The sequence below is a fragment of the Pelobates fuscus genome, chromosome 5 (assembly GCF_036172605.1).
Source record: "Pelobates fuscus isolate aPelFus1 chromosome 5, aPelFus1.pri, whole genome shotgun sequence".
NCBI lineage: Eukaryota > Metazoa > Chordata > Amphibia > Anura > Pelobatidae > Pelobates > Pelobates fuscus.
In genome coordinates, this window is record NC_086321.1 from 348,807,995 (window position 1) to 348,820,100 (window position 12,106).

General features: G+C 38.8%; 1 protein-coding gene across 2 annotated transcripts in view; it reads right to left on the reverse strand.

Annotated features, from left to right (window-relative positions):
• Nucleotides 1–1,862: 1,862 nt before the first annotated feature.
• Nucleotides 1,863–12,106, reverse strand: part of DOT1L (DOT1 like histone lysine methyltransferase) — a 158,575-nt gene continuing 148,331 nt past the window's right edge. For both annotated transcript variants that reach the window (XM_063455874.1, XM_063455873.1), the window contains 6 exons: nt 9,927–10,044; nt 9,034–9,563; nt 7,416–7,615; nt 6,673–6,743; nt 5,927–6,580; nt 1,863–4,573 (listed from right to left, as the gene is read on the reverse strand). In XM_063455874.1, coding sequence (XP_063311944.1) covers nt 4,566–4,573; nt 5,927–6,580; nt 6,673–6,743; nt 7,416–7,615; nt 9,034–9,563; nt 9,927–10,044 — 1,581 coding nt within the window. In that variant the 3' untranslated portion in view covers nt 1,863–4,565. The remainder of the gene's footprint in view (nt 4,574–5,926; nt 6,581–6,672; nt 6,744–7,415; nt 7,616–9,033; nt 9,564–9,926; nt 10,045–12,106) is intronic.

The following is a 12,106-nucleotide window of genomic DNA, read 5'->3' on the forward strand; positions in this document are numbered from 1 at the left end:
GCTCCGGCGCAACTCACCTACCACAGGCCACATGCAGGGAGCTTGGATTAACACACAGCCCCCCTCCCCCAGAGGCAGAACACCGCTTTCCCACTGAACATGCAGCCTGCCAATCTCCGATGGCCCTCACGCAGAATAGGATGAAGGGACAACATGTAATGTACACCAGTTCTCTTGCAGAGACATCTAAACTGTTATCTAAGAGTCCCCCATGGTGCGATCAGTACCCAGTGGTCATAAAGCAGACTTAACATTAACTACAGCTTGCTACTGTTTCTACCTAATGCATGATTACTCACATCATTATAACAAGACAGGTTACTAGTCCACCTATCCTGTTCAGCCCAATGTTCAAAGATGTAAACCTGCTATCATATAGTTAACACTCATGATCGTTAGTAATGTTTCACTCACCCATACACTCTCTCAGGTCTTAAGCGTAGCCCTTTAGATTAGCTTACATTTGAAATGTATAAGATTGTGTCTAGACAAAATGCCTGTGTCTCCAAAGATTGAGCTAGCTTGTTTATTATATGCTAGTACCTCCTCTATTGTTACCCCTGTATACTCTAGTCCTGAGCACAGACCTTATGATTCATGTGATATTGCAATAAGCTTGTCAATGCTGTTGTGGCAGCACAAGCCTGAATGTTATGCCATGCACTAAGAAAATAAAGAATAAAACTCCTTATAAGCTTTCAGTACACAAGCTGTATAAACTTGCAATAAAGTGTGTTTTTTCTTTGAATCCTCTTTTACAGGCCTACTCGTACATTGGTTTCGGCACACCTCAACCAACTTTGCTTCTTCTACATTCCATTACGTATTAGATAAATTCTGAGCACAAATATAAAAAAAAAAAAAAATTATATATATTTTTTTAATCCTTTAAGCCTGGCTGCAATTGCCTTGAGGAAGGGGGGACGAACTGTATCTCTTGCAGGAATACCGGGACGACACTGTGACTGGTGTTGCAGTTTGCAGTTAAGTGTGAAGAGCGATTGCAGCCGCCTCCTCCTCACAATGTTTAGAACTAATGGCCTGCAGTATTCAGCGTGACATCCCAGCAACCAACACGGTGTAAAAGGCAGAGAACGTACATCAGCTGCTGGTAATCTTTGCGCTGTGTGCAACCATGTGTCGATGGTATGTGTATGGGTCATGTGTATCACAATATACAGCCAGCGTGCACACCCCCACACTTGCACCAAGTAGTCTGTACTCTCCGCAAGTACATCACAGAACTAGCATACACTGCAGTCACATGACACCTCAAGCACACACCATGAAAATTGTGGTGACTATAAGAAGGTAGAACACTCATGGTAATGCGCAAGACAAACTAACTTAGCAAAAGAAATCCAAATGGCAACACTGAAACAAAGTTTTTCCACATTAGCCATTTTTGTCCCCATTACTCCTTTCAGATTTATTTTGAGACATTGTTAGTTCAGCAAATATCGTTTGGCTGTGGCCTCACTCTTCTTAATTGAAGTTTTGTGACAGGACAAGTAGATTGTGCTACCACTTTAGTCCCTTGCAAAAGTAGATTAGTTTTAAAATATCACACCTTTGAACATACTGGTGTTTTGCTTCTTGGTTTGTTTTCCCCCCACCCCCTGTATTTGGGCAGTGGAGTGTTCACAAAATGCTACATACACGAGATTGTCAGGTGTGCGCTAATATTGTCTGCATTTAATCTATATTTTAAAAAAAAAAAATTAGGAGTTTAATTTTCAAGTGACCTGGTCCCTTTTATAGGTAGAAAGCAAGTATTACATAATTGTAATGCGCTGCGGAATATTTTGGCATTGTATAAATAATAACTTAATACGTTAATAGTAAAGTAGACTAGACGCAGCACAGTTCATAAAAGTTTATTAACAACGAAGTCAGATTCAGCAGTTTTAGAGACTTCAATTCTTTCCAAATAAATTCATCAACATATCAAACAAGTTGAACCTATCTAAACAAAATCAGGCATCAGGAATTGTATTGCCAATTTAGAACATCTTTATTTTTTTATATTACACAGTTCAGTCAAATACAGGCCAGATTTGTATTTAAAATGGGTTTTCTATACAGACTTCTCTACAAAAAAAGATAAAAACTAATCCTGTATGACAATCTGATTTTAAAAAGGTTTCTTTTTTTTAAATGGTTCTAGATCTAGAGAGCTCTGTGCACCATATATGAAAATGTAATCCAAAGCAGGGTTTTACAAAAGTGAAAGTACAGTAATAGGGAAAACATGGCATTAAAGGGAAGGTGGTTGCCACTTTTTGTCTATTTTTTTTTTTATTTTTTTTAACAAAGCATAAACTCAATATGAAAATAATTACTATGGATTTTGAATGGGTAATTAACACAAAATGCCTGTTTAACGCAATATTTCCCACTAATGCAAAACTGAAAAATAAGAGGAAAACACTTACACCAAAATGAATTTTATTACACAGACTGCCAAGCACCCATATATTTATATATAGATAGATTTATTTTATTTTATTATTAAATCCACTCTTTCAAAGCCATCGGAAAGATCCAACTGTTGCTCTGTGCAGGTTATTAAGGCAAACACATAGTACGAATCCAAGGAGCTTGGAACAGACTACATTATTGGAATGAAAAAAAAAATGTAGTTAGCTTAAAAGTTACTCACACATTGTAAAGTGCGATTGTTCTGATCAGAAGTCAAGGATATACAAGGAATGAGAGTAGTTAAAGAATGACCCACCTCACTGTGAACATTATGGGTAATATGGGGAGATTTAACACCATCTTGTGATAACAGCTGCACATTGTGGGGGATGCATGAAGCAGTGCAAAAACATTCCAAGTCCCAAATTAGTCAATGCAACACTTCAAGTATGAATGTTGCAGATATGATAATTGGGTTCCATTGAATAATCTGGGGATTGGAGGGTCATTACGCATTAATTCTGATGCATTTCACTGGAAGCTGAAAGAAGGTAAATTGGCAGTTTAATTTGGGTGCCGACAAAGGTTACCGGGTTTAAAATTTCAAGCACAATCTCTACATTTCACAGTCAGAAGAAGCAGCAGCACAATACAAAATGATCAACTTCTCTAGCGTTACCAGCAGATGATCTTGGAAGAGAAGGAAAGTGACAAAAAGCAAAACACACATTTGCTGTTGGTTGTAAGTGCTGGGCATGGGTATGACATTTAGAAATTTGTCTTCTGTGATGTTGCATATAATTCCGACACCTTGACCACATGAATGCAAGCATGGGAAGCAGAGCTTGGCAAAATGCTCTGTTGCCACAGCCCCTGGCACTTTCAGTGTTAAAGTAAGCAATATCATGAAAGTTATGGAATTCCCAGACAGGAAAAATTTGTATAAAAACTCAATGCGAGCTGTAACCACCCAGGGAACCTGCAGGAAATTAGGCTTGTTTTAATCCCATATTGTGGCTTCTCAGAGGAGCTTATATTTTCAGGACAGCATAAAATATATTTATATATGTGCAAGTCTATATACATATAAATATATGCACCTATACAGAAATTTAGTATATACATTTTCATACATTTACAAATGTCGAGATATGCATTAAAGTTTAAAGAAATCAGTCTATGCAAAAATCACACAAAAAAAAAAAAAAGAAAACATTAAGGAATAAGTTAGATTTGAAAAGAAAAAGAAAATTCTTTAAAAAGTCCTTGCTGGGCCGGATCATTTACATAGTGTAACATCATTGTAGCTAGGAAACTCATACCACTATGTTTAACCACTGCCTTAATAACCTGCATTGAAACAGTTCTTCTTGCCCCACACAAACATACAAACAAAATTAGCTGCCATAACATCTTCCAAAAATTGACAAACAAAAACGAGGAGGATAGTTCAACTCTATCAGCAGACCAAAAAAATCTGTTAATGTACTAGGAACAGAACAAAATGTACTTTGGTTACATAGGGACAGGAATCATTAATAAATTAAGCACGTATAATATTACACAATGGATCCAAAGTCCCAGTGTGTACTGTTCAAAGAGCACCGCAACTTAACAGCACCAGTTTACAGAGGCACGATCTTCTAAGCGTAGCACCAGTTAAATCTGTCGAGGGGTGACAGGTCCCCAAATCCTGCCCAATCACCCATATTAATCTCAAAGCATTTCATTTCACTTTTTTTCTGTTCGTCCTTTGAGCTATGTCCTCCATATACATATATATTTATGAAAACAAAAAAAAAGACATACGATCGCCCAGAAATCAAGAAGAAAAAGACTTGTGTCAATATCCAAACAAAATGAAATTTGATAAATAAATGCAAAACAAAAAAGAATCTCCCCTTTTTTCATTGCCCAATCTCATTCACAGTGGAATAATGTTGTGTGTTTGTCCTTGGGGTAGACAGATGAAGTGATTGTAAGTTTAACCAGTGGTAGCTACAAGAGACAGAATGAGTGAATCAATCTTTCTCCTTCCCCAAAAATTGTGTAGAGCACCTTTTGGAGGAAGGTAGAGAAAACCAAAATGCCAAAAAGTTAGCAGGTCTGTCTTTGCATAGGTCATTCAGAGCGAGGTAGACATTTCAGATACCTGTTTAATAAAAAAAAAAAAAAAAATGATGAAATTAATACATAATCAAGTAAACAGATTGAAAGTTATTCTGCCATTACAACGTAAATTGGGCTTCATGTAGTACGTCAGGCTATTTCAATAAGCTATATACCATCTGTTCAACTGACCATAATAATAGAATTTGAGTTATTTCCCATTTGTATTCACCCATTACTGTGTACAGTCAAATTTCACAAGAAGTTTCTATATTTCACAAATGGCACACAATGTTTAGTGTCAGAAGTTCAATGCTTAGTTAGCTAAGATGGCTTCCAGCTCGCCATAGGAAGTAATGGAGGCGAGGAATACAAATCTGTAGCAGTTTGGGTCTCCCTTAATATTGGTAAATGAAGGAGGTTAGATCCTCCTGCCCATACCAACCGTTCCACGAGTAAGGCCAGGTCTATTAAACAGTAATCAGCCAGTGGCTGCATACTGTTAGAATAAAATAAATAAATAAAGACAATTAACAACTGGGTAGCTATTGTAATATTGCAAGTATAAAGTGGGGGGTTGACCTACTGTCATCATACCCTACCTCCATACATTGGCAGCATGTCGGAGCTGAAAAAGAGCAGGGTCACCACCACCAATAACCTATCTAACCCCCAACATTGAGGGGGAGGCAACAAACTAAATCCTTGTAAAATTAAGGAAAAATAAAGTTGTTTTTTTTTTATCTTAAGCCGGGGGGGGGGGGGGGGGGCTTAAAGATTAAAAAAATAAAAACTTTACTTATTTTTCCTTAATTTTGTGACTTGATGGGGGGTCCCCGTGGGAAAAGTGGGGTTGGGCCTGGGGGCAGAATGAAGAGGTATCTCTTTATTGAATTAGCGTCGCTCATCTTCGTTTCTTCTGTCAGTGAGCAGCCAAGGCTGCTTGCTGTTTAACCCCTTAAGGACACATGACATGTGTGACATGTCATGATTCCCTTTTATTCCAGAAGTTTGGTCCTTAAGGGGTTAATAGACACGCCCCTACATGAGGCACAGCAGTAGGGAGGATTTAACCTCCCTTATAGTATTATAGGACCAGACTGACAAGGAGGGAGACCAAAGCAACCCCCAAAAAAACAAAAAAACACTTTAGTATATCTGCAGTCTGTGTTTCTTTCTGGTTTATAGCATTGGACTCATAAGTGACAATTTTACAATTATGCCATCGCAAGAGGAGAAGAGAAATAGCTAGTTGATTCACTTTAAACCATTAATTTGTGATTAATATAATTTGGTTCATCACTGATAATATCCAGTGCCATCTACACACAAACACATTCATCTATAATAAAGAAGAAAAAAAGAAACATACATAAAGATTTGAGGTGTCACTCACCTCCTACAGTACCGCCAGTCACTCCAGGAGCTGTGAAACTGGCCATGCCGTGCGAGTTAGCCAGTCGACCTGCCGGCCCAGTCACATGTACAGGCATGGAACTGAAGAGGGACTGTAGCACCGAGTTGCTGGCCACTGAATTGAGGCTACCTTGCAGAGCAAGCTGGGAGCTGGCTGCCAAACTGCTTAAGAAATGGTGGTGTTGGTTGAGCGGGGCTGAGCTTGAAACTTTACCATTCAGCAGAACTCCTGTTCCCTGTGTCATGAATAAGTTGCCAGCCAACCTCCCTTCCCCATCCCTCTCCCGGCTACGGGAAGCTTTGCCATTAGTGCGATCAACTCTTGCCACTTGGACCCTGTCCTCTCTTTTGGCGACTTCCGATACCAGCTTTTTATTCAGGAATAAGTTACTTTCAGCTACTGTCTTGCTGACGTCTGCCCTGGTATGATCACTTAGGGCACTAGCGGACAATGGACTTGTACCCCCTGTCCCCCGTCGTGCACCATCACCAGAGGGATAGTGGGTATTGTGGCGAGGGGGTGAGGAGGGGCTGTCAGGAGCGCGGCCGGGAGCTGTATCAGAAATCGGGGAGAAGGTGGATTTCCATTTGCCTATGCTCTCGCATGAGGATTTCCTGCCAGAGTACGGGAGACCTGAAGTAGTGGAGGGGAGAGCGAGGGTCAGAATTGGGAGCGAGGGAATAAGCGAAAGGAAGAAGGTAGTTAAATACATGTGTTATACATACCTCTTTCCCCCTCACTTCTCTGGGGAGAGTCTTTATTTTCAAAGCACAGACTGGAATTCTTTTTCTCATTTCTGCAGGAAAAAAAAAAGAGAAAAAAAAAAAGAAGACTGAGTCACTTCCTCAGACATCACGTGAAACTTCTCTCTCTAAATTGATGCATCTTTTCTTCCAATCATTAAGCACTCCCCTAATATTTGTTAAGGCAGTCAGAATTTTGTTTAAAATTATATACACCTACAGCAAGAAATGCCATATTATATTTACTGTATGTTCTACTAGAACAACAACAGCAGCAAGACAGAAAAGCTAAGCAGCACATTTATGTGTATGTATTGTGGCTTATAATGATGGCAACCACCTAACCAGACCTGCCCAATGGTGGAATAGAACTTGCATGATGTTCTGTTAAAACCAAGCATTACTACAACCCCGCACACTGTTCTATTGTTGGCACATCATTTTATAACACATTCCACAGAGACTACGAAAAAGATCAGACCTCGGCCATGTTAAACTCTTAAATACAAAGCTTCAGAAGTAAAAGCTCATTTATACAGCACTTTACAATTCTACAAAAAGGAAAAGGCCCCTATTTTTTTGTTCCTTCACGCCAATTCCTGTGCACTCAGGGTAACTTTCACAGTCTTCTCTGCAAGGACTGCAGAGCTGCAATAGCTATACTGCTTGCGATCTGCCTGTGCATGCGGATTTGTTGGGGTGTTCCCTTTTTGCAAAGCACTCACCTAGCACTATGGGAGTCCTCTTCAAATTCATCTTCAGACGTTAAGGGTGAGTAATGGATCCCATTGGTTGCTGGAAGGGGTTTTTCTTTCTTTAGCACAGGAGGCAACTCATGATCCTGGTAGGGGACAGGGGAACCTTTCAAAGAGGTCTCAGGAGAGGAGATGGCAGTAATTTCTAAGGGTTGGTTAATGTTATTTACCTGGAGAGTAAACAAAACCATAATAAAGAAAAATGAGAGGGGGAGTGGGGAGTATAATGCAAGCATGCACTGTCGGTAGCAAAAGCAAACAGAGGCGGGCTAATATCTCACTGTATAAAATGGTCTGTTATCATAGAGGACCTCCACACACACTAAAGAAAAAGGAATATGTATTTCATATAATCTACTGAACAGATGTAAAAGATTAACCCCTTAAGGGCCAAACTTCTGGAATAAAAGGGAATCATGACATGTCACACATGTCATGTGTCCTTAACCTCCCGAGCGTGACTCGGGGTTAATTTTCGCTGCCAGAAGCGGTAACCCCGAGTCATGCTCGGGGTAGATAAGATTTACTTACCTCCGCCGCGATCCGCTTCGGGAGGACTGCCTCACAGCCCAGGCAGCCCTCCCACGGCAAATCAGGCCCCCGGGGGCCATGTGATCGCTCTCAAAGAGCGATCACATAGCCCTCTATAGCTGGCTGTGGATCTGCCAGCAGGGGGACTGTTTGAAATATCAGACAGTCCCCCTGCTGGTGGGAAGTATAAAAAAAAAATAAAAAAAGACGAGTGTAAAAATAAATTTTTATATATATATATATATATATATATATATATATATATATATATATATATTAGATGTATATATATTATATATAAATACGTATAATTAAAATAATAAATAAAATAATAAAATAAATAAATAAAATATTGAAACAAAATTTAATATAAATTATATATGCATATGTAATTTCATTCTAACTGTATTTTGTTATTAATATATATATCGGTAACAAAATACACTTAGAATGACATTCTATATATATCTATATATATATATAAAATACAAATAAGCGCAGATATATATATAGATAAATACATATAATTACATAAAAGATTACATTAGTATACACGTAGAATTTAAATACCTATAAATGCATATATATTAAAATTCTACATGTATATTTAAATAATCTTTTAACGTAATTATGTGATTTGATTGATTAAAATTTGATTGACATGCCTGACATGGGGGCGGAACTGGGTGGGTAATTCAAATGCAAAAAAATGGTACCGCTTTTGGTACAAAATTCCTGACATAATCATACCGCCAGGGAGGTTAAGGGGTTAATATACCAGACACGTTTTATTAGTGCTACAAATTCTATGTAAGCAATAGTAGATTAAACTTTGTTTATAGCAATGCAGTTAGCATTTGAATGGCGTGCCTGAAACAAAATAAAAAAAAAAAAAAAATACAAAAAGGATCTTTGATGTACTAGAATTAATATACTATAGGTCCTTAATGTATAACAAGCTGTACTTATTCTAAATTTCCCCACACGTTGTCAACATTGTAAACTGCATAAACCCACTACAGAAAAATAAGTGTGGTGAAGTTAATCTTTTATATACCATAGAGCTTATATTCAGTGGAGAGCCTGATGTATATCCACTCAGCCCCAGGGATGATTGAAGGGATTTGCGTTTCGGAGATACCCCAAAGTTGTGGTTAACTGTTGACGATCTCTTCCTTCTACTACCTTTCCTTCTGCCATCCTGACCTGTACCACATTCCATGCGAATGGTGGCAGTCAATGGGCTGTGCTTGTTTGAAGGTGACCTGCCATTGGAGCCTCCTCCCCCACTAGTAATGGTAAAAATGATTCGCCTCTTGGCTTCAATGTCTGTGTCACTTGTATCAGCTTCTCCCTCACCAGACACTTTACCGAGATCTTGGAAGGTGCAAGGGCTACTAGAAGAGGCATGTTGGGCAGGAGAACGTTGAAAAGACTGTTGGTGATGTGAAGGCGTCGAGCTCCGAGAACCCCCAGAGTTTGAAAGGGTGCCTGAATTTGAAGAGTCATCCATGCAATCAGTCTCCGAACCGTGGCTGTTGAGAACTGGCCCATTTACAGAAGAAGGCCAAGAAGAGTAGAAGTAACCTGAAGCAGAAAATTGACATACTATTAACTTGAATATTAAGCAAATATTAATGTGAGCTTTTCAAATATGCAAGATCAACTAATTCTTTAAGTAGAAAAGTGCTTTAATGTGTAGAAGAGAGTGACTGTTGAATCCATGGTTCTCCAAGTTTACGGTCTTGGAAACTCCAACGTTCTAAATTCTTTAATCTAATAAGAGCAGGAATGTGGAATATCGGTCACTTGACGCCAAGGACAAAGTTCCAAGCACTGGTCAGGTAGTGTAGTGTAGCCAAGAGGCAGGGTAATACCACGCAAAGGCCAGGAATCTAAGTGACTAACACAATAATAGTTCCAAAACACACACAGATTAGGTTTATTCACCTGAGGGAGCCAATGGCTTTGAGACAGCAGCATAACTAAGGCTGTTAGAAGTAGCACCAAATGTATTATCCAGAATTGAGCCATCTCTGCTATGACATCCAGGACTGGGACTGTTTCTCTAGAGGGAGAAAAACAATAATACAAAGTAATAAAGGGTGAGACTCTAGTCCAAATCAAATTTAAGCTTTCATACATCTCTTGATGCTGTTGGTACATAAGCACAAACAAACAAACAAACTGAAGTAATTTTAAATTGTTTCACGTGATGGTAAAAAACCTTGAATGCAAAATAGCTGCCAAATTTATCCTTTGAGCAATAAAATGAAAAAGTCACAAACACTGGCCAAAGTTCGTGTTCATATTTGTTTTTGTGTGAAAAAAGCAAAACAACTAATATTTGGCCGGTGTTTGTGACTAAATGGCTACTAAAAAAGACTGGACATACCCCAACTTTCAATACCTCGTATTGTCTACTTTTGAAAATGGTATTCTCATTCCTGGGCTACCAAACTGTCTCAAAGGCAACGTAACCAATCTGGCGAATTTCAATGTGAAAAAAATGAATTGCAAGCCTTATATTTGACTCTCTAACTTTCCAAAACATCATAAAACCTGTACATAGGGGGGTACTGTTAAACGTGGGAGAATTCACCGAACACAAACATTAGTGTTTCAAAACAGTAAAACGTATTACAACAATAATATTGTCAGTAAAAGGGCCGTTCATGTGTGAAAAATGCAAAACAAGTCACTTTTACTACAAAATGTCATAGTTGTAATACAATTTACCATTTTGAAACACTAATATTTGTGTTCAATGAAGTCTCCAGAGTAAAACAGTACCCCTCATGTGCAGGTTTTACGGTGTCTTGGAAAGTTACAGGGTTAAATATAGTGCTAGCAAATGACCTCTGCACTTTCTGCCTGGGTTGTCAGGCATGTCAATCACATTTTTATTAATAAAATCACATAATATTGCTAAAAGATTACTTAAATATACACGTAGAATTTTAATATATATATACATATAAGTATTTAAATTCTACATGTATACGTATGTAATTAATGTTATATATATTTGCAGTTATTTGAGATATATATATATATAATTACATTCTATATATAAGTATTTTGTTATATATTTTTTGTAAATCTTTCTTTTATTATGGCATATGCGTTATGGGGTACAGAATAAAGAAAGGAGGTACATAGGGATAACATACGTGAATACTAACAGGATGGTTCTCCTAAGAAAGACTGCCATATTTTCTTTTTTTTTAGAACATGAATATACACAACGTTACAGGTTTAGTTAAGTGTCATGAGGTAAAATAACATGTAATAATGTAAATGAGTAACGCTTGGTATGTAGTATTATAACACACGGTATATCTTCGCTTGATGAAACACGAAGAGACATAATGTTACTGACAGTACAGGTCAACTGCTAGCCTACAATGATGCATTCGTTCAATTGTAAGGGATTTATCGGCCATTCTGGCGCCACATTATTTTTAATCTATGCGTTGTATTACAGGCTGTGGACATACAACTCTAGGTGCGCAAACACATACAAGGTTAAGAAGTTAAATAAGCAGTTACGAGTAGTCTAATGCGAATCGCAGGGTAATCATTATAGGCTGATACTAGCTTTCTTGCAAGCGTTAGAAACGCGTGATCAACTTAGGTTATGTTCAGGAAAGACATGGTTATTTACAGGCTAGAGATCAAGTGTATGGGGGATAGCCCCCTTTAAATGCTAGGGTCTAAACAGTAACATTATAAACACAAGCCTAAGAGTGCTAAGCATTTAGGTAGTTGGTAACACAGTAGACAGGGTAGACAATATGCCGCTCCCAGGATAAAGAAACATTTTGTCAGTACGTTACATGGTCGGTTGCACGGGTTAAACACGGCTAGTTTAACCATATAATGTCCTTGGGGTCGAGAGTCCCTTCTCAGCCGATGCCCTTGCTTGGCAGGACGACACCCCCATCCAGGTGAGATCGCGGGAAGGCAGCGGGGCGCCGTTGCTCGATGGCCATCAGCCAGCCCCAGGTCGTGGTGAAGGCCTGCACCTGTACTCCACTGACTCGGTGTCTCAATGAGGCCGGGTCTTCCCTTCTTTGGGCGCCACTATCAGCTTGGGTGTTCTGCCGCCGCCTGCAGCGGTCAAGCCT